Source organism: Choloepus didactylus, chromosome X, assembly GCF_015220235.1.
Source record: "Choloepus didactylus isolate mChoDid1 chromosome X, mChoDid1.pri, whole genome shotgun sequence".
NCBI lineage: Eukaryota > Metazoa > Chordata > Mammalia > Pilosa > Megalonychidae > Choloepus > Choloepus didactylus.
In genome coordinates, this window is record NC_051334.1 from 192,396,820 (window position 1) to 192,419,468 (window position 22,649).

The following is a 22,649-nucleotide window of genomic DNA, read 5'->3' on the forward strand; positions in this document are numbered from 1 at the left end:
CACTATACATTAATAAAAGGGTCAATTCATCAAGAAAACATAACAGTCATAAATATTTATGCACCAAACCAGAATGCCCCAAAATTCATGAGGCAAACACTGCGATCACTGAAAGGAGAAATAGATACCTCTACAATAATAGTTGGAGACTTCAATACACCACTCTCATCAATGGATAGAACATCTAGACAGAGGATCACTAAAGAAACAGAGATGTTGAATTGTATGATAAATGAACTAGACTTGACAGACATTTATAGAACACTACATCCAACAACAGCAGGATACACTTTTTTCTCAAGTGCTCATGGAACATTCTCTAGGATAGACCACATGTTGGGTCAAAAAGCAAGTCTCAACAAATTTAAAAATATTGATATTATACAAAACACTTTCTCAGACCACAATGGAATGAAGTTGGAAATAAATAAAAGGCAGAAGGTCATAAAATTCACAAACATATGGAGGCTAAACAACGCCCTCTTAGAAAACCAGTGGGTAAAGGAAGAAATTACAAGAGAAATTAGTAAATACCTCGAGGCAAATGACAATGAAAACACAACTTATCAAAACTTATGGGATGCAGCAAAGGCGGTGCTGAGAGGGAAATTTATTGCCCTAAATGCCTATATTAAAAGAGAAGAGAGAGCAAAAATTGAAGAGTTAACTGCTCACCTGGAGGAATTAGAGAAAGAACAGCAAACTAACCCCAAAGCAAGCAGAAGGGAAGAAATAACAAAGATTAGAGCAGAAATAAATGCAATTGAGAAAAGGAAAACAATAGAGAGAATCAACAAAACCAGAAGTTGGTTCTTTGAGAAAATCAATAAAATCGATGGACCACTGGCTAGGCTAACAAAAAAAAGAGAGAGCAGATGCAAATAAATGCAATCAGAAATGGGAAAGGAAATATAACTACCAACCCTGCAGAAATTAAGGAGATAATGAGAAGATACTATGAGCAACTATATGCTAATAAACTAGACAACTTAGATGAAATGGACAACTTCCTAGAAAAGCATAAACAACCAACATTAACTCAAGAAGAAATAGATGACCTCAACAAACCAATCACAAGTAAAGAGATTGAGTCAGTCATCAAAAAACTCCCCAAAAGGAAAAGCCCAGGACCAGATGGTTTCACATGTGAATTCTACCAAGCATTCCAGAACGAATTAGTACCAATCCTGCTCAATCTCTTCAAAAAAATTGAAGAAGAGGGAAAGCTACCTAACTCTTTCTATGAAGCCATCATCACCTTAATAACAAAACCAGGCAAAGATACTACAAAAAAAGAAAATTATAGACCAACTTCTTTAATGAATATAGATGCAAAAATCCTCAACAAAATACTCGCAAATCGAATCCAGCAGCACATTAAAAGAATTATACACCACGACCAGGTGGGATTTATTCCAGGTATGCAAGGCTGGTTCAACACAAGAAAATCAATTAATGTAATACACCACATCAATAAATCAAAGCAGAAGAACCACATGATCATCTCGATTGATGCAGAAAAGGCATTTGACAAAATTCAACATCCTTTCCTGATGAAAACACTTCAAAGGATAGGAATAGAAGGGAACTTTTTCAATATGATAAAGGCAATATATGAAAAACCCACAGCTAACATCACACTCAATGGGGAGAGACTGAAAGCTTTTCCTCTAAGATCAGGAACAAGACAGGGGTGTCCACTATCACCATTGTTATTCAACATTGTGCTGGAAGTTCTAGCTAGAGCAATTAGGCAAGAAAAAGAAATAAAAGGCATCCAAATTGGAGAGGAAGAAGTAAAACTTTCACTATTTGCAGATGACATGATTCTACATGTAGGAAATCCAGAAAAATCTACAGCAAAGCTACTAGAACTAGTCAATGAATACAGCAAAGTAGCAGGCTACAAGACCAACATGCAAAAATCTGCAGTGTTCCTATACACAAGTAATGTGCAACAAGAGGAGGAAATCAAGAAAAAAATCCCATTTACAATAGCAACCAAAAGAATCAAGTATTTAGGAATAAACTTAACCAAGGACACAAAAGACCTTTACATAGAAAACTATAAGAAACTGCTAAAAAAAATTGAACAAGACCTGAAAAAATGGAAGAACATACCATGTTCATGGATTGGAAGACTAAATATAGTTAAGATGGCAATTTTACCTAAACTGATTTACAGATTCAATGCAATACCAATTCAAATCCCAACAACTTACTTTACAGAAATAGAAAAACCAATAACTAAATTTATTTGGAAGGGTAAGGTGCCCCGAATAGCCAAAAATGTCTTGAGAAAGAGGAAAGAAGTGGGAGGTCTCACACTACCTGACTTTGAAGCATATTACAAAGCTACAGTGCTCAAAACAGCATGGCACTGGCATAAGGACAGATATACTGATCAATGGAATTGAATTGAGTGTTCAGAAGTAGACCCTCACATCTATGGACAACTGATCTTTGATAAGGCAGTGAAGCCGAAGCAACTGGGAAAGAGCAGCCTGTTCAATAAATGGTGTTTGGAGAACTGGATATCCATTTCCAAAAGAATGAAAGAGGATGTCCATCTCACACCTTATACCAAAATTAACTCAAAGTGGATCAAAGACCTAAACATTAGCACCAAGACCATAAAACTCTTAGAAGAAAATGTAGGGCAATATCTTAAAGATCTTGTGAAAGGAGGTGGTTTCTTAGACCTCACACCCAAGGCACGAGCAACCAAAGAACAAATAGACAAATGGGATCTCCTCAAAATTAAACACTTCTGTACATCAAAGGACTTCGTCAGAAAAGTAAAAAGGCAACCTACACAATGGGAGACGATATTTGGAAACCACATATCAGATAAGGGTTTAATATCCCGAATATATAAAGGAATCCTGCATCTCAATAACAGAAAGACAAACAATCCAATTAAAAAATGGGCAAAAGACATGAACAGACATTTTTCTGAAGAGGAAATACAGATGGCTCAAAAGCATATGAAAGGAGGCGGGGCAAGATGGCAGACTGGTGAGCTGTATGTTTTAGTTACTCCTCCAGGAAAGTAGGTAAAAAGCCAGGAACTGCGTAGACTGGACACCACAGAGCAATCTGTCTTTGGGCATACTTCATACAACACTCATGAAAACGTGGAACTGCTGAGATCAGCGAAATCTGTAAGTTTTTGCGGCCAGGGGACCCGCGCCCCTCCCTGCCAGGCTCAGTCCCGGGGGAGGAGGGGCTGTCAGCTCCAGGAAGGAGAAGGGAGAATTGCAGTGGCTGCTCTTATCGGAAACTCATTCTACTGATTCAAACTCCAACCATAGATAGACTGAGACCAGACACCAGAGACTCTGAGAGCAGCCAGCCCAGCAGAGAGGAGACAGGCATAGAAAAAAAACAACACGAAAAACTCCAAAATAAAAGCAGAGGATTTTTGGAGTTCTGGTGAACACAGAAAGGGGAAGGGCGGAGATCAGGCCTTGAGGCGCATATGCAAATCCCGAAGCAAGGCTGATCTCTCTGCCCTGTGCACCTTTCCTTAATGGCCCTGGTTGCTTTGTCTATTAGCATTTCAATAACCCATTAGATCTCTGAGGAGGGCCGTTTTTTTTTTTTTTTTTTTTTAAATCCTTTTTGCTTTTTCTAAAACAATTACTCTAAGAAGCTCAATACAGAAAGCTTCAAAGAATTGAAATTTGGGCACATCAAGTCAAGAGCAGAACTAAGAGAGCTCTGAGACAAAAGGCAATAATCCAGTGGCTGAGAAAATTCACTAAACAACACAACTTCCCAAGAAAAGGGGGGTGTCCGCTCACAGCCACCATCCTGGTGGACAGGAAACACTCCTGCCCATCGCCAGCCCCATAGCCCAGAGCTGCCCCAGACAACCCAGTGTGACGGAAGTGCTTCAAATAACAGGCACACACCACAAAACTGGGCGTGGACATTAGCCTTCCCTGCAACATCAGCTGAATGTCCCAGAGCTGGGAAGGGGGAGCAGTGTGAATTAACAGAGCCCCATTCAGCCATCATTTGAGCAGACTGGGAGCCTCCCAACACAGCCCAGCAGCCCAGAACTGCCCTGGGGGGACGGCACTCACCTGTGACATAGCACAGTCATCCCTCAACAGAGGACCCGGGGTGCACAGCCTGGAAGAGGGGCCCACTTGCAAGTCTCAGGAGCCATACGCCAATACCAAAGACTTGTGGGTCAGTGGCAGAGACAAACTGTGGCAGGACTGAACTGAAGGATTAGACTATTGCAGTAGCTTTAAAACTCTAGGATCATCAGGGAGATTTGATTGTTAGGGCCACCCCCCCTCCCCGACTGCCCAGAAACACGCCCCACATACAGGGCAGGCAACAAAATTACACACGCAAGCTTGGGACACCAATTGGGCCCCACAAGAGTCACTCCCCCACTCACCAAAAAGGCTAAGCAGGGGACATCTGGCTTGTGGAGAACAGGTGGCTCGTGGACGCCACCTGCTGGTTAGTTAGAGAAAGTGTACTCCACGAAGCTGTAGATCTGATAAATTAGAGATAAGGACTTCAACTGGTCTACAAACCCTAAAAGAACCCTATCAAGGTCAGCAAATGCCACGAGGCCAAAAACAACAGAAAATTATAAAGCATATGAAAAAACCAGACGATATGGATAACCCAAGCCCAAGCACCCAAATCAAAAGACCAGAAGAGACACACCTAGAGCAGCTACTCAAAGAACTAAAGATGAACAATGAGACCCTAGTACGGGATATGAAGGAAATCAAGAAGACCCTAGAAGAGCATAAAGAAGACATTGCAAGACTAAATAAAAAAATGGATGATCTTATGGAAATTAAAGAAACTGTTGACCAAATTAAAAAGATTCTGGACACTCATAGTACAAGACTAGAGGAAGTTGAACAACGAATCAGTGACCTGGAAGATGACAGAATGGAAAATGAAAGCATAAAAGAAAGAATGGGGAAAAAAATTGAAAAACTCGAAATGGACCTCAGGGATATGATAGATAATATGAAACGTCCGAATATAAGACTCATTGGTGTCCCAGAAGGGGAAGAAAAGGGTAAAGGTCTAGGAAGAGTATTCAAAGAAATTGTTGGGGAAAACTTCCCAAATCTTCTAAACAACATAAATACACAAATCATAAATGCTCAGCGAACTCCAAATAGAATAAATCCAAAAAAACCCACTCCGAGACATATACTGATCACACTGTCAAACATAGAAGAGAAGGAGCAAGTTCTGAAAGCAGCAAGAGAAAAGCAATTCACCACATACAAAGGAAACAGCATAAGACTAAGTAGTGACTACTCAGCAGCCACCATGGAGGCAAGAAGGCAGTGGCACGATATATTTAAAATTCTGAGTGAGAGGAATTTCCAGCCAAGAATACTTTATCCAGCAAAGCTCTCCTTCAAATTTGAGGGAGAGCTTAAATTTTTCACAGACAAAGAAATGCTGAGAGAATTTGCTAACAAGAGACCTGCCCTACTGGAGATACTAAAGGGAGCCCTACAGACAGAGAAACAAAGACAGGACAGAGAGACTTGGAGAAAGGTTCAGTACTAAAGAGATTTGGTATGGGTACAATAAAGGATATTAATAGAGAGAGGGAAAAATATGGCAAACATAATCCAAAGGATAAGATGGCCGATTCAAGAAATGCCTTCACGGTTTTAACGTTGAATGTAAATGGATTAAACTCCCCAATTAAAAGATATAGATTCGCAGAATGGATAAAAAAAAATGAACCATCAATATGTTGCATACAAGAGACTCATCTTAGACATAGGGACACAAAGAAACTGAAAGTGAAAGGATGGAAAAAATATTTCATGCAAGCTACAGCCAAAAGAAAGCAGGCGTAGCAATATTAATCTCAGATAAAATAGACTTCAAATGCAGGGATGTTTTGAGAGACAAAGAAGGCCACTACATACTAATAAAAGGGGCAATTCAGCAAGAAGAAATAACAATCGTAAATGTCTATGCACCCAATCAAGGTGCCACAAAATACATGAGAGAAACATTGGCAAAACTAAAGGAAGCAATTGATGTTTCAACAATAATTGTGGGAGACTTCAACACATCACTCTCTCCTATAGATAGATCAACCAGACAGAAGACCAATAAGGAAATTGAAAACCTAAACAATCTGATAAATGAATTAGATTTAACAGACATCTACAGGACATTACATCCCAAATCACCAGGATACACATACTTTTCTAGTGCTCACGGAACTTTCTCCAGAATAGATCATATGCTGGGACATAAAACAAGCCTCAATAAATTTAAAAAGATTGAAATTATTCAAAGCACATTCTCTGACCACAATGGAATACAATTAGAAGTCAATAACCATCAGAGACTTAGAAAATTCACAAATACCTGGAGGTTAAACAACACACTCCTAAACAATCAGTGGGTTAAAGAAGAAATAGCAAGAGAAATTGCTAAATATATAGAGACGAATGAAAATGAGAACACAACATACCAAAACCTATGGGATGCAGCAAAAGCAGTGCTAAGGGGGAAATTTATAGCACTAAACGCATATATTAAAAAGGAAGAAAGAGCCAAAATCAAAGAACTAATGGATCAACTGAAGAAGCTAGAAAATGAACAGCAAACCAATCCTAAACCAAGTACAAGAAAAGAAATAACAAGGATTAAAGCAGAAATAAATGACATAGAGAACAAAAAAACAATAGAAAGGATAAATATCACCAAAAGTTGGTTCTTTGAGAAGATCAACAAGATTGACAAGCCCCTAGCTAGACTGACAAAATCAAAAGAGAGAAGACCCATATAAACAAAATAATGAATGAAAAAGGTGACATAACTGCAGATCCAGAAGAAATTAAAAAAATTATAAGAGGATATTATGAACAACTGTATGGCAACAAACTGGATAATGTAGAAGAAATGGACAATTTCCTGGAAACATATGAACAACCTAGACTGACCAGAGAAGAAATAGAAGACCTCAACCAACCCATCACAAGCAAAGAGATCCAATCAGTCATCAAAAATCTTCCCACAAATAAATGCCCAGGGCCAGATGGCTTCACAGGGGAATTCTACCAAACTTTCCAGAAAGAACTGACACCAATCTTACTCAAACTCTTTCAAAACATTGAAAAAAATGGAACACTACCTAACTCATTTTATGAAGCTAACATCAATCTAATACCAAAACCAGGCAAAGATGCTACAAAAAAGGAAAACTACCGGCCAATCTCCCTAATGAATATAGATGCAAAAATCCTCAACAAAATACTTGCAAATCGAATCCAAAGACACATTAAAAAAATCATACACCATGACCAAGTGGGGTTCATTCCAGGCATGCAAGGATGGTTCAACATAAGTAAAACAATCAATGTATTACAACACATTAAAAACTCGAAAGGGAAAAATCAATTGATCATCTCAATAGATGCTGAAAAAGCATTTGACAAAATCCAACATCGCTTTTTGATAAAAACACTTCAAAAGGTAGGAATTGAAGGAAACTTCCTCAACATGATAAAGAGCATATATGAAAAACCCACAGCCAGCATAGTACTCAATGGTGAGAGACTGAAAGCCTTCCCTCTAAGATCAGGAACAAGACAAGGATGCCCGCTGTCACCACTGTTATTCAACATTGTGCTGGAAGTGCTAGCCAGGGCAATCCGGCAAGACAAAGAAATAAAAGGCATCCAAATTGGAAAAGAAGAAGTAAAACTGTCATTGTTTGCAGATGATATGATCTTATATCTAGAAAACCCTGAGAAATCAACGATACACCTACTAGAGCTAATAAACAAATTTAGCAAAGTAGCGGGATACAAGATTAATGCACATAAGTCAGTAATGTTTCTATATGCTAGAAATGAACAAACTGAAGAGACACTCAAGAAAAAGATACCATTTTCAATAGCAACTAAAAAAATCAAGTACCTAGGAATAAACTTAACCAAAGATGTAAAAGACCTATACAAAGAAAACTACATAACTCTACTAAAAGAAATAGAAGGGGACCTTAAAAGATGGAAAAATATTCCATGTTCATGGATAGGAAGGCTAAATGTCATTAAGATGTCAATTCTACCCAAACTCATCTACAGATTCAATGCAATCCCAATCAAAATTCCAACAACCTACTTTGCAGACTTGGAAAAGCTAGTTATCAAATTTATTTGGAAAGGGAAGATGCCTCGAATTGCTAAAGACACTCTAAAAAAGAAAAACGAAGTGGGAGGACTTACACTCCCTGACTTTGAAGCTTATTATAAAGCCACAGTTGCCAAAACAGCATGGTACTGGCACAAAGATAGACATATAGATCAATGGAATCGAATTGAGAATTCAGAGATAGACCCTCAGATCTATGGCCGACTGATCTTTGATAAGGCCCCCAAAGTCACCGAACTGAGCCATAATGGTCTTTTCAACAAATGGGGCTGGGAGAGTTGGATATCCATATCCAAAAGAATGAAAGAGGACCCCTACCTCACCCCCTACACAAAAATTAACTCAAAATGGACCAAAGATCTCAATATAAAAGAAAGTACCATAAAACTCCTAGAAGATAACGTAGGAAAACATCTTCAAGACCTTGTATTAGGAGGCCACTTCCTAGACTTTACACCCAAAGCACAAGCAACAAAAGAGAAAATAGATAAATGGGAACTCCTCAAGCTTAGAAGTTTCTGCACCTCAAAGGAATTTCTCAAAAAGGTAAAGAGGCAGCCAACTCAATGGGAAAAAATTTTTGGAAACCATGTATCTGACAAAAGACTGATATCTTGCATATACAAAGAAATCCTACAACTCAATGACAATAGTACAGACAGCCCAATTATAAAATGGGCAAAAGATATGAAAAGACAGTTCTCTGAAGAGGAAATACAAATGGCCAAGAAACACATGAAAAAATGTTCAGCTTCACTAGCTATTAGAGAGATGCAAATTAAGACCACAATGAGATACCATCTAACACCGGTTAGAATGGCTGCCATTAAACAAACAGGAAACTACAAATGCTGGAGGGGATGTGGAGAAATTGGAACTCTTATTCATTGTTGGTGGGACTGTATAATGGTTCAGCCACTCTGGAAGTCAGTCTGGCAGTTCCTTAGAAAACTAGATATAGAGCTACCATTCGATCCAGCGATTGCACTTCTCGGTATATACCCGGAAGATCGGAAAGCAGTGACACGAACAGATATCTGCACGCCAATGTTCATAGCAGCATTATTCACAATTGCCAAGAGATGGAAACAACCCAAATGTCCTTCAACAGATGAGTGGATAAATGAAATGTGGTATATACACACGATGGAATACTACGCGGCAGCAAGAAGGAACGATCTGGTGAAACATATGACAACATGGATGAACCTTGAAGACATAATGCTGAGCGAAATAAGCCAGGCACAAAAAGAGAAATATTATATGCTACCACTAATGTGAACTTTGAAAAATGTAAAACAAATGGTTTATAATGTAGAATGTAGGGGAACTAGCAGTAGAGAGCAATTAAGGAAGTGGGAACAATAATCCAAGAAGAACAGATAAGCTATTTAACGTTCTGGGGATGCCCAGAAATGACTATGGTCTGTTAATTTCTGATGGATGTAGTAGGAACAAGTTCACTGAAATGTTGCTATATTATGTAACTTTCTTGGGGTAAAGTAGGAACATGTTGGAAGTTAAGCAGTTATCTTAGGTTAGTTGTCTTTTTCTTACTCCCTTGCTATGGTCTCTTTGAAATGTTCTTTTATTGTATGTTTGTTTTCTTTTTAACTTTTTTTTTCATACAGTTGATTTGAAAAAAGAAGGGAAAGTTAAAAAAAAAAAAAAAGAAAGAAAAAAGACAAACAAGGAAAAAAAAAAAAAAGATGTAGTGCCCCCTTGAGGAGCCTGTGGAGAATGCAGGGGTATTCGCCTACCCCACCTCCATGGTTGCTAACATGACCAAAGACATAGGGGACTGGTGGTTTGATGGGTTGAACTCTCTACCATAAGTTTTACCGTTGGGAAGACGGTTGCTGCAAAGGAGAGGCTAGGCCTCCCTGTATTTGTGCCTAAGAGTCTCCTCCTGAATGCCTCTTTGTTGCTCAGATGTAGCCCTCTCTCTCTGGCTAAGCCAACTTGAAAGGTGAAATCACTGCCCTCCCCCCTACGTGGGATCAGACACCCAGGGAAGTGAATCTCCCTGGCAACGTGGAATATGACTCCCGGGGAGGAATGTAGACCCGGCATCGTGGGATGGAGAACATCTTCTTGACCAAAAGGGGGATGTGAAAGGAAATGAAATAAGCTTCAGTGGCAGAGAGATTCCAAAACGAGCCGAGAGATCACTCTGGTGGGCACTCTTACGCACACTTTAGACAACCTTTTTTAGGTTCTAAAGAATTGGGGTAGCTGGTGGTGGATACCTGAAACTATTAAACTACAACCCAGAACCCATGAATCTCGAAGACAGTTGTATAAAAATGTAGCTTATGAGGGGTGACAGTGGGATTGGGAATGCCATAAGGACCAAACTCCACTTTGTCTAGTTTATGGATGGATGTGTAGAAAAGTAGGGGAAGCAAACAAACAGACAAAGGTACCCAGTGTTCTTTTTTACTTCAATTGCTCTTTTTCACTCTAATTATTATTCTTGTTATTTTTGTGTGTGTGCTAATGAAGGTGTCAGGGATTGATTTAGGTGATGAATGTACAACTATGTAATGGTACTGTAAACAATCGAAAGTACAATTTGTTTTGTATGACTGCGTGGTATGTGAATATATCTCAATAAAATGATGATTAAAAAAAAAAAAAGCATATGAAAAAATGCTCAACTTCACTGGCTATTAAGGAAATGCAAATCAAAACCACAATGAGATATCATCTCACACTTATCAGAATGGCCATTATCCAAAAAACAAAAAATGACAAGTGCTGGAGAGGATGTGGAGAAAGAGGCACACTTATTCATTGTTGGTGGGAATGTAGAATGGTGCAGCCACTCTGGAAGACAGTATGGAGGTTCCTCAGGAAGCTAAATATAGATTTGCCATATGACCCAGCTATTCCATTGCTAGGTATATACTCAGAGGAACTGAAACTTAAGACACAAACAGACATTTGTAAACCAATGTTTATTGCAGCATTATTCACAATTGCCAAGAGATGGAAACAGCCCAAATGCCCATCAAAGGACGAGTGGATAAACAAACTGTGGTATATACACATGATGGAATATTATGCAGCTGTAAGACAGAACAAAGACATGGATCATGTAATAATGTGGATGAACCTTGAGGACATTATGTTGAGTGAAGTTAGCCAGAAACAAAAGGACAGATTCTGTATGGTCTCACTAATATGAACAGACATTAATGAACAAACTTTGGGAGTTAAAAGCTGACAACACAGGCAACCAGGAGATAGAAAGAGGGCAGAGATCAGCCATTTGATGCTGAAGGACTACAGGACGTTTAGGATTGATTGCATAGATCCAGAAGTAGATAGCATAATACTGTGTGATGGTAGCACAGTATTGTAAGTACACTGAACAAAGATGTCTGTGAGTAAAGCTGAAAGAGGTGGAATAGGAGAATGTATGACACCAGAGGTAAAGATAGATGATAAAGACTGGGACTGTATAACGTGGCAAAAACTGGAGTGGCCAATGACTGTTACTAAATATACAAATATAAAAATGTTTTTGCATGTGGGAAAGCAAATGAATGTCAACCATGTAGAAATTTGAAAAAGGGATGGTATTCAGGAAAAAACATAATCAAAGCAAACTGGAGTTTATGGTCAACAGTAACATTGTACTATACCTCCATTAAATGTAACAAAGGCAATATGCCAATGCTAAATGTATATGAGAGGGGGATATAGGGGAGTCATATGGGATTCGTGGTAGTGGTGTTATTTGCTGTCCTTAGTAGTATATTGTATTGTATGACATGTTATTTTTCTTTTTATCATTTTTTCTTAGTGCTAAAAAAAAACAACTTTTCTTGTAGTAATCAGTATGTTCAAGTGCTGATTGTGGTGATAAATGTACAACTTTATGATGATACCATGAACAACTGATTGTACACTGTGGATAAAGGTATGGTATGTGAATATAACTCTATAAAATTGTAGGAAAATATATATATAGGAGTAAAAGTGTTGGAGAAAACATGGTGAGAGGGATGATGCCTCACCAATATGGACTAACTACAATGTGTAAACTCAGAATTGAATCTTAGAACATAGCCTAACGTGGACACAATAATTGTAATAGTCCCTAGATTGTAAGCTCTTACAGCAGTTAACTCTCCCTGAATTGTAAGGCCTATCTCTAAACTTTGAGATGCTGATCCCCTAGGGTATAACCTGATTGGTCTCTGGAACAATGCATATCTCTGAGACACCTGAAACTCAGAGCTAGAGCTCGGCAGATATGAATGTCAGTATTAGTGCATACAGCCACTGTCAAAAAAAAAAAAAAAAAAGCTGAAAAAGAGCCCAGACTTCAATTAGTGATATGAATGAAGCAGGTCTGGTTGAGACCAGGGCAGGCCGGGCCAAGGGATAGAGGTTGAAACTGATTGTGTTTTAACACTTCAACTTTCATATGAGACCAAGGGAATAGATATCTATTTGGTGCAGGATCTAAATTTTCTAAACAGTACAACTCTACAGTCGATTTGTTCAAACACCACAGTTGCATGGAACTTTGAATAGGAAGTGAGATACGGTAGGTTAGTATAGGCTGGAGTGAAATAGTGACACATCCTAGAGTAATTTGGGCAGACAATAAAAAATGTATTTACAGCCTCCCCCTCCCCAGCCCCGAGGATCTGGGGGAAGGTGCGGATGTGTTGGACATCCTCACCTGGACTGGTGTTGATGTTGTCACAAACATTGGGACTGGCGGTTTGATGTGCTGAGCCCTCGAGCACGAGACTTGCCCTTATGAAGCTCATTACCACAAAGGAGAGTCTAAAGTTGTATGTAATGGTGCCTAAGAGTCTCCCCCTGAGTGCCTCTGTGTTGCTCAGATGTGGCCCTCTCTCTCTCTAACTGAGCCATCTTGACAGGTGAACTCACTGCCCTCCTCCCTACGTGGGACCCGACTCCCAGGGGTGTAAATCTCCCTGGCAACGCAGAGTATGACTCCCGGGGATGAATGTGGACCCGGCATCGTGGGACTGAGAATACCTTCTTGATCAAAAGGGGGATGCAAAGTGAGATGAAATAGTTTCAGTGGCTGAGAGATTCCAAATGGAGTCGAGAGGTCACTCTGGTGGACATTCTTATGCACTATATAGATAACACCTTTTAGGCTTTAATGTATTGGAATAGCTAGAAGTAAATACCTGAAACTACCAAACTCCAACCCAGCAGTCTGGACTCCTGAAGACAATTATATAATAATGTAGATTACAAGGGGTGACATTGTGATTGTGAAGACCTTGTGGATCACACCCCCTTTATCTAGTGTGTGGATGAGTGGAGGAATGGGGATAAAAACTAAAGGACAAATGGGGTGGGATGGGGGGATGATTTGGGTGTTCTTTTTTCACTTTTATTTTTTATTCTTGTTCTGGTTCTTTCTGATGTAAGGAAAATGTTCAGAGATAGATTGTGGTGATGAACGCATAACTATGTTATCATACTGTGGACAGTGGATTGTATATCATGGATGATTGTATGGTGTGTGAATGTATTTCAATAAAACTGAATTTAAAAAAATAGTGAATATTTCTGTATATTTTTAAAGTTCTAACAATAGCAAATTAAGGAACTAAAAACACTTATAAAACAACTGGGGTGGGAAGAAGCATAGGCTTGCATGCTAAGTCACCATTTAACACATCATAAACTAAATATATAATGTCTAAAGTTGATGAACAATGTATTAGCAGTATAAGTAAGCTTTTAAAGATTTGCAGATAACCACCAAAAAGACTGAAACAGAATTGTTTAAAAATGGATGCCTCTAGCTAAGCCTATTATAATTGTGCCTAAGAGTCACCCCCAGAGAATCTCTTTGTTGCTCAGATGTGGCCTCTCTCTCTAAGCCAACTCTGCAGGTGATCTCACTGCCCTTCCCACTACATGGGACCTGGCTCCCAGGGGTGTAAATCTCCCTGGCAACTTGGGACATGACTCTGGACCCTGCACTGTGGGATCAAGGAAGCCTTCTTGACAAAAAGGGGGAAGAGAAATGAAACAAAATTAAGTTTCAGTGGCTAAGAGATTTCAAATAGAGTTGAGAGGTAATTCTGAATGACCAGTCAGAAGAAGAAACCAAAAAAAAAAAATTCCATTCATGATAGCAACTAAAAGAATCAAATATCTAGGAATAAATCTAATCAAGGATGTAAAGGACTTGTACACAGAATGCTACAAAACATTGCTAAAAGAAATTAGAGAAGACCTAAACAAATGGAAGGACATCCCATGTTCATGAATTGGAAGACTGCATATCATTAAGATGTCAATACTCTCAAAGAAATTTACAGATTCTGTGCAATACCAATCAAAATTCCAACAACCTTCTTTGCAGAAATGGAAAAGCCACTCATCAAATTTATATGGAAAGGTAAGGGGCCCCAAATAGTTAGTCATCTTGCAAAAGAAGAATGAAGTTGCAGGACTTACCCTTCCCATCTCAAAACTTACTACAAAGCCACAGTTATCAAAAGAGCATGGTACTGGCAAAAGAATAGACATATAGAAAAATGGAATCGAATTGAAAGCTCAGAAATCAACCGTCATGTTTATGGCCAGCTGATTTTTGACAAGGTGGCAAAGATCACTCAATTGGGAAAGAACAGTCTCTTCAATAAATAGTGCTGAGAAAACTAGACCATCATTTGCAAAAAATCGAAAACAAAAATGAAAGCACACCTTATACAAAAATTAACTCAAAATGGATCAAAGGCCTAAATATAACAGGTAGAACTATCAAACTCCTAGAAGAAAATGTAAGGAAGCATCTCCAGGACCTTGTGTTTGGCAGTGGCTTCTTACACTCTGCACCCAAAGTATAATCAACCAACCAAAGAAAAAAAAAAACCAGAGAAATAAGACCTCATCAAAATTAAAAACTTTTGTTCATCTGAGGACTTTATAATTAAAATAAAATGACCTCCTACACAATGGGAGAAAATATTTGGAAACTACATATCTGATAAAGGCTTAATATCCAGAATATATAAAGAAATCCTTCAACTTAACAACAAAAAGACCATCAACACTTTAAAAACTGTCGAAAGACTTGAATAGACATCTTTCCAAAGAAGATATAGAAACGGGCAGAAAGCACATGAAAAGATGCTCAACATCATTAGCCATTAGAGAAATGCAAATCAGAACCACAATAAGATACCCTTTCATACCCAGTAAAATGGCTGCTATGAAAAAATTGGAAAATAACAAGTGCTGGGGAGGATGTGGAGAAATAGCAACACTCATTCACTGCTGGTGGGAATGTAAAGTGGTGCAGCCACTGTGGAAGACAGTTTGGCTGTTCCTCAGGAAGCTAAGCTTAGAACTACCATATGACCCGGCAATCCCACTACTCAGTATATACTCAAAGGTATTGAAAGCAGGGACTCAAACAGATATTTGCAGACAGTGTTCATAGTGGCATTATTCACAATTGCCAAAAGATGGAAGCAACCCAAGTGTCCATCAAATGATGAATGGATAAACAAAATGTGGCATATACATATGATTGAATATTATTCAGCTGTAAAAAGGAATGAAGTCTTGATACATGCAACAACATGGATGAAATTTGAAGGCATCATGTTGAGTGAAATAAGCCAGGCACAAAAGGACAAATATTGTATATCTCACTATTATGAAACAATTAGAATAAGCAAACTCATAGAGTCAGAATCTAGAATATAGGTTACCAGGGGATGGGGTGGGGATAGTGAATGGAGGTTGTGCCAGTTTGGATATTTTATGTTTTCCCCAAAAGCCATTTTCTTTAATGCAATCTTATGAGGGTAGACATTAATCTTTTGATTGTGTGTTCCAATGGAGATGTGATTCAATCAACTGTGAGCTAGACCTTTGATTAAATTATCTCCATGTAGATATGGACCCCACCATTCAGGGTGGGTCTTAATTAAATCACTGGAGTCCTGTAAGAGAGGGATATTTTGGAAAGATGCTGAGAGAGACTTTTGGAGAGACACTTGGGAGCTGACAGAGATGCTCAGAGATGCTTGGAGAGGCAGACAGAAGGATGTTTGGAGATGCTAAGCTAAGAGATGAAGCCCAGAGTTTGCCCCAGAGAAGCTAAGAGAGGACCCCCAGATGCTTAGAGAGAAACAGCCTGGGAGAAAGGAGCTGAGAGAAAGGAGCTGAAACACAACCTGGGACCAGCAGATGCCAGCCACACACCTTCCCAGCTAACAGAGGTGTTCCAGATGCCATCAGCCATTCTTCAACGAAGATATCATCTTGTTGATGCCTTAGTTTGGACACTTAGAACTGTAAACTTGTAACTTAGTAAACCCACTTTATAAAAGCCAATCCATTTCTGGTATTTTTGCATAACAGCATCATTAGCAAACTGGAACAGAGATTAAGACTTAAAATGCAGAGTTCCTCTTTGGGATGATGGAAATGTTTTGGTAATAGATGGTGGTGATGGTAACACAACATTGTGAATGAAATTAACAGCACTGAAATATATAACTGAATATGATTAAAAGGGGAAATGTTATATTGTATATATGAAAACAGAATAAAATGTTTTAAAAATCCATGGAACTACACTACACAAACCATGCACCCTAAGTTAAACCTGGACTTTAATTAATAGTACAATTATAAATTGCCATCATCAATTTTAACAAGTGTTCCACACCAACACAAGATGTTGGTGGTGGGTTGGTGGTGTATGGGAATTCTGTATTTTATGATGATTTTTCTGTAAACCCACAACTTCTCTAATAAAGAAAAAAAAGTATTAAAAAACACAATGAGGTACCATTTCACACCCACTAGAATGGCTATTATTTAAAAATCAAACATAAGTTTTGGAGAGGGTATGGAAAAATAGGAACCCTCATACAGTGTTGGTGGGAATGTAAAATGGTGCAGAAGCTATGGAAAACAGTTTGGTGATTCCTCAGAAAGTTAAGCTTAGAATTACCATATGACCTGGCAATCACAATTCTAGGTATAGACCTAAAAGAACTGAAAGCAGGGACTTGAATGGATAGTTGCACACCTAGGTTCATAGAGGCATTATTCACAATTGCCAAAAGATGCAAGCAATCCAAGTGTCCTCAACAGATGAATGGATGAACAAAATATGGCATACACATACAATAGACTACTGTTTGGCCATATAAAGGAAGGAAGTTCTGATACATGCAACAACATGGATCAACCTTGAAGACATCATGTTGAATGAAATAAGCCAGACACAAAAGGACAGATACTGTATGATCTCACTGATAAATAATTTGAATAAGCAAATTCATAGAGTCAGAAACTAGAATAAAGGTTACCAGGGGCTCAGGTTGTGATAGGGAATGGGGAGTTAATGCTTAATTGGTACGGAGTTTCTGTTTGTGGTGATGGAAAGGTTTTGGCTATGGATGGTGGCGATGGTAGCAACCATTTTGAATATAATTAACACCACTGAATTATATTTTTAAATATAGCTAAAAGGGAAATTGTAGCTTGTATATATTTTGCCAGAATAAAAATTAAAAAAACAGGACTGTACAACACAGTGAACCCTAATGTCAACTATGGATTATGGTTAATAGTACAATTATGATAACATTGTTTCATCAATTGTAACAAAGGTGCCACACTAACATAGTGTAAATAATAGGGAAAACTGTGTGTGTGTGGGGGGGTGTATGAGAATTCTGTATTTTCTGCATGATTTTTCTGTAAAACAACAACTTCTCTAGTAAAACAGTAAACAAAAATAGTCCATTTAAAATACCATATAAAAACAAGAAATACTTAGACATAAATTTAACAAAACACACACACCCTCTACCTTTAAAACCATAAAATAGATTGCTGAAAGAAAGCAAAAATGACCTAAGTTAATGGGGAAATATACTATGTTCATGTATTAGAAGACAAAACATAAATAAGATGTCAATTCTCCACAACCTGATGAATAGATTCATGCAATACTAATCAATCTTACAACAGGTGTTCTTTTAAAAATTGAAAAGATTGATCTAAAATTTTTGTGGAAATGAAAGGATCTAGAACAGGCAAAGCAATTTCAAAAAAGAACAAAGTTTGAAGATGCATACTACTTGATTTCAATGGAATGGAATATATAGTACAGAAACAGAATATATATATACATAAATTGATTCCTAACAAAGATCCCAAAAAACTTCAACTTTTAACAAACTGTGCTGGAACAACCTAGACATCTGCATGTAAAAAAGCTATAGACATTGGAAAGTCACAGAGGGAGCAGCCAGAAGCTGAACATCAATGGAATCTGGAAGAGAAGGGAGAGACCAGACCAGGAGATTCCATCATGCACTTTGCCATGTGACAAGATAAGGGCAAAGATTACCAGAAGCCAGTCCCAGAACACCAGTGTTCAGGAAGAAAGCATTGCCTTGATGATGGCTTGATTTGGACTTTTTAACCTAATGTCAAAACGGTGGGTCATTAAGTTCCATTGTTTAAGCCATCCTTTGTGTGATATTTGCTAGAAAACCAAAACAGATTTTGGTACCAGAAGAGTGGGATGCTGCTATTTGCAAATATGAAAAATGTGAAAATGGCTTTGGAATTGGGTAATGGTTGGAGGCTGGAAGAATTGTGAGGAATTTGACAGAAAAAGCCTAGATTGCTTTGAAGAGACTATTGAAAGAACTATGGACCATAAAGGTATTTCTGATGAGGACTTAGACAGAAATGATGAATGTCGTATTGGAAACTGGAGGAAAGGAGATCCTTTTTTTTTTTTTTTTAATTAAATTCAGTTTTACTGAGATATATTCACATACCATGCAATCAAGATCCTTGTTTAAAAGTGGCTAGAGAACTTGGTGAAATTGAGTTCTGATGTTGGATGGAAGGCAGAACTTGCATGTGACGAACTTGGATATTTAGCTGATATTTCCAAGCTAAATGTGGAACATGCAGCCTGATTTCTTTTTGCATCTTATAGTGAAATGACAGAGGAAAAGGATAAGTTGAGAAATGATCTCCTGGACATAAAGAAACCAAAAATTGGATGGTTAGGACCCTGTGAACTATATGCAAAGCTGGCAAGTTTTTTTGTGAATTTTGTATGAGTGGAACCACTAACAGTCTGGAATGAAAGGGACAGAGAAGAGACAAATTGAAAGTAGAATGACATCAAGGGCAGAATCAAGGAAGCCAAATTTTGGAGCAAAGAGATCTCCTTGGGCCAAGAGAGCAGGCCTACCCATGTGTGCGAAAATGGCGAGTCACCCTGGCACTTGGAGAGGGTGGGACTTCTGCCCCATTGTTCAGGGAGAGTGCTGCCATCCCATTACTCAGAGAGAGTGGAGTCTGTGCCTCAGGGTTTGCAGAGAGACTGGCTGCCATCCTGATGCTTGGAGAGGATGGAGCCTGTGTCCTGGCATCTGCAGAGAGCCTGGCTGCCATCTCAATGCTTAGAGAGAGTGGAGCCTTCACCCAAGTATTCGGGGAGAGCATGGTCTCTGTGCAAGCACTTGGAGGGGATGGGGCTGCCATCCCATCAGGTCTGAAGGACAAAATGCCAATCTATAGATGACTCCTAGACCTTGAAATCTAATGGAGTTTGCTCTGCTGGGTTTTAGAACTGTTTGGGACCCTTGGCCCCTGTTTTCCTTCTAATTTTCTCCCTATTGGAGTGGGAATGTCTATCCTATGCCTGTCCTTCCTTTGAATACTGGAAGCAGATAACAGGTCCACAGACAGGGGAATTATGCCCAGGACAGATCATACATATAATTGATTTTGATGAGACTTTGTACTTAGCATTGATTCTGAAACGACTTAAGTCTTTGGGGATGTTAGGATGGAATGAATGCATTTTGCATGTAGAAAGAACATGTCTTTTGGGGTCCAGGGGTTGTACTATGGGGGATCTGTATGTCCCCCAGAAAAACATGCTCTTAAACTTAAACCATTGCTGTGGGTGTGAACCCATTGTAAGTAGGACTTTTTGATGAGGTTACCTCAGTTAAGGTGTGGCCCACTTCAATCAGGATGGTTTTTAATCCCATTACTTATTGCTATTACTATAATCCTATTTCTTAATCCTTCATAAGTGGAATGAAATTCAGACAGAGAGAAAGCCAGAGGGGGCAGACAGATGCTGAACATCAACAGAAACTGGAAGAGAAGGGAGAGACCAGGAGATGTTGCCATATGCCCTGCCATCTGGCAAGCTAAGGATCATGGATAGCTGGTGGCCAGCCCTAGAAAGCCACAGGATTCAGGAAGAAAAAAAAAAGCAATGAATATCAAGTCCTTATCTTACATCACAGAAAATGTTAATGCAAAATAAACAACAAACTGAAAATTGAAGTCTAAAACTATAAAATTTCTGGAAAGAAACATAGAAAATCTTTATAAACTTGAGGTTGTTAAAGATTTGTAATATAAGACACAAAAAGCATGAACCTTAAAAGAAGAAATTGATAAACTGAACTTAATCAAAATTATAAATTTTTATTTTTGAAATATACTGTTAAGGATAATGAAAAGACATGTCTGCAGTTAAACATCACTCACTTAACAGGTTGATAGAGCCTAATTGGCTGTGCAATATTTAATAGCAAAAGCACATAAGGGAATACTTCACTAATTTATGTGAAACATCACCTGAGTATTCCTAGAACTGATTTGGTATGACTTTAGACTAGGGCTTAAGGCCCTATATCAATAGCTATGGGCAAAACCCAGCAAAATTTTAGTTATTATTGATGCTGTGACATCATATTTATCTACTGGTTAGTAAGAAATATAAAAATTGATGTATACATACCTTTTGGCAATCTTCCGGAGTGCAAAGGACTGACATTAGTGATTCCATGGGGGTAGATATTATAAGGTCGGCTTGCTTGATTCTTAAATATAATCTGAAATTATAGAGATCAACTCCTAAGACAATTAGAATCAACAAGTAAAGAGTGACCTATCTCCAGAAAACAAAAGCTCCCTGTATTCACATTATAGGGGATTGAGCTTAGATAAAGCTTGAAATATGTGTTTCTTTCATATAGTTGCTCAGACAGCTACTTAGGTTTCTTGCCCATTTCAAAATTTGTAAATTATTTCAATTGCTTCAGGAATTATCCCCTCTCACACTAACTGAAATTTTAATAGTGGAGAGGGAGAGAGTGATTCACATGATAAAATCTTCACCAAATGAGCAAGCATGACCAGGAAGACAGTTTATTATAGCATTAGGCCAGGGCAGCAGGTAGCATCATCTGATGGCATATTTTAAAAAGAGAATGGAAGAGAACCTAAGACGGTGGCTAGGAGAGACAGGGTAAAAAAAACACCTCAATGAAAAATACAAGATAGAGGCCAGAAAGTGACCCAGAACACCAGTTCCAGCAATGCACCAGCTGGACAAGGTCTGCTAAATCCACAAGGACCATGCACTTGGTGAAACTGGGAGTCTGCATTCTGAAATGAGTGTGTGAGTCTGCTTAATGTCCAGCAGCCATGCTGCAGTGTGGGGAAACCATGGGTTGGTGTTTGGATGTGGACTAGTTCTTTTTTAAAAAAAACCCAAAGGTGGCTGTGGATATGACAGTGAGAGCCATGCAGTGAAGCATGGCAGGAAAGGGCTGTGTGAACACCTCAATATCTGGTGTGGAAGATGGCCTATTGCACACCCGCTGCTAGTTGTCTTGGAGTGAGGACAGCAGAGGTGAGCCAAAAGGTGAGGAAAACCATGCCCCTTGCAGCCATCTTCCAGGCCAGCTGGGGGTGCTCCTGCCTGGTGCCAGAGCCACAGCCCAGAGCTGTGCCAGGGAACCCAATGTGGTGGGAAGTATTTCCGGCAACACCATGCACATGCCACAATATTGGGCGTGGACAATAGCCTTTCACACACCCACAGCTAATTGTCCTGGAGCTGGGAAAGCAGAGCTGTGCAAAAAGGGGGAAATTAACACGCCCCATTCAGCCATCTTTACAGCAGGCTGGGAGTGCCCCTGCATGGCCCGGTGGCCCAGGGCTTCCCTGGAGGGCCGGTATGCACTTGTGACATGGCACAGCCTTCCCTCAGCAGAGGTCCTAGAAGAGCACAGCTGAGAAGGGGGACCCACTCAGAAATCCCAGGGACCCTATGCCAATACCAAGGACTTGTGGGTCAGCGGCAGAGACAATCTGTGGCAAGACAGAAATGAAAGCTTAGACTCTTGCAACAGCCTTAAATCTCTGGGAACACCTGGGAGGTTTGATTATTAAAGCTGCCTGTGCCGGTTTGAGTGTATTGTGTCCCCCAAATGCCATTATCTTTGTGGTCTTGTGTGGGGCAGAAATTTTGGTGCTGGTTAGATTTGCTTGGAATGTGCCCCACCCAGCTGTGGGTGATAATTCTGATGAGATGTTCCCATGGAGGCATGGCCCCGCCCATTCGGGGTGGGCCTTGATCAGTGGAGCTA

At 39.1% G+C, this 22,649-nt stretch overlaps 1 protein-coding gene across 1 annotated transcript in view; it reads right to left on the reverse strand.

The window, feature by feature from the left end:
- The window catches only part of F8 (coagulation factor VIII), a 208,982-nt gene that overhangs the window by 89,329 nt on the left and 97,004 nt on the right, over nt 1-22,649 (reverse strand). The window contains exon 10 of the mRNA XM_037820964.1: nt 21,014-21,107. Within this exon, the coding sequence (XP_037676892.1) occupies nt 21,014-21,107 (94 nt within the window). The remainder of the gene's footprint in view (nt 1-21,013; nt 21,108-22,649) is intronic.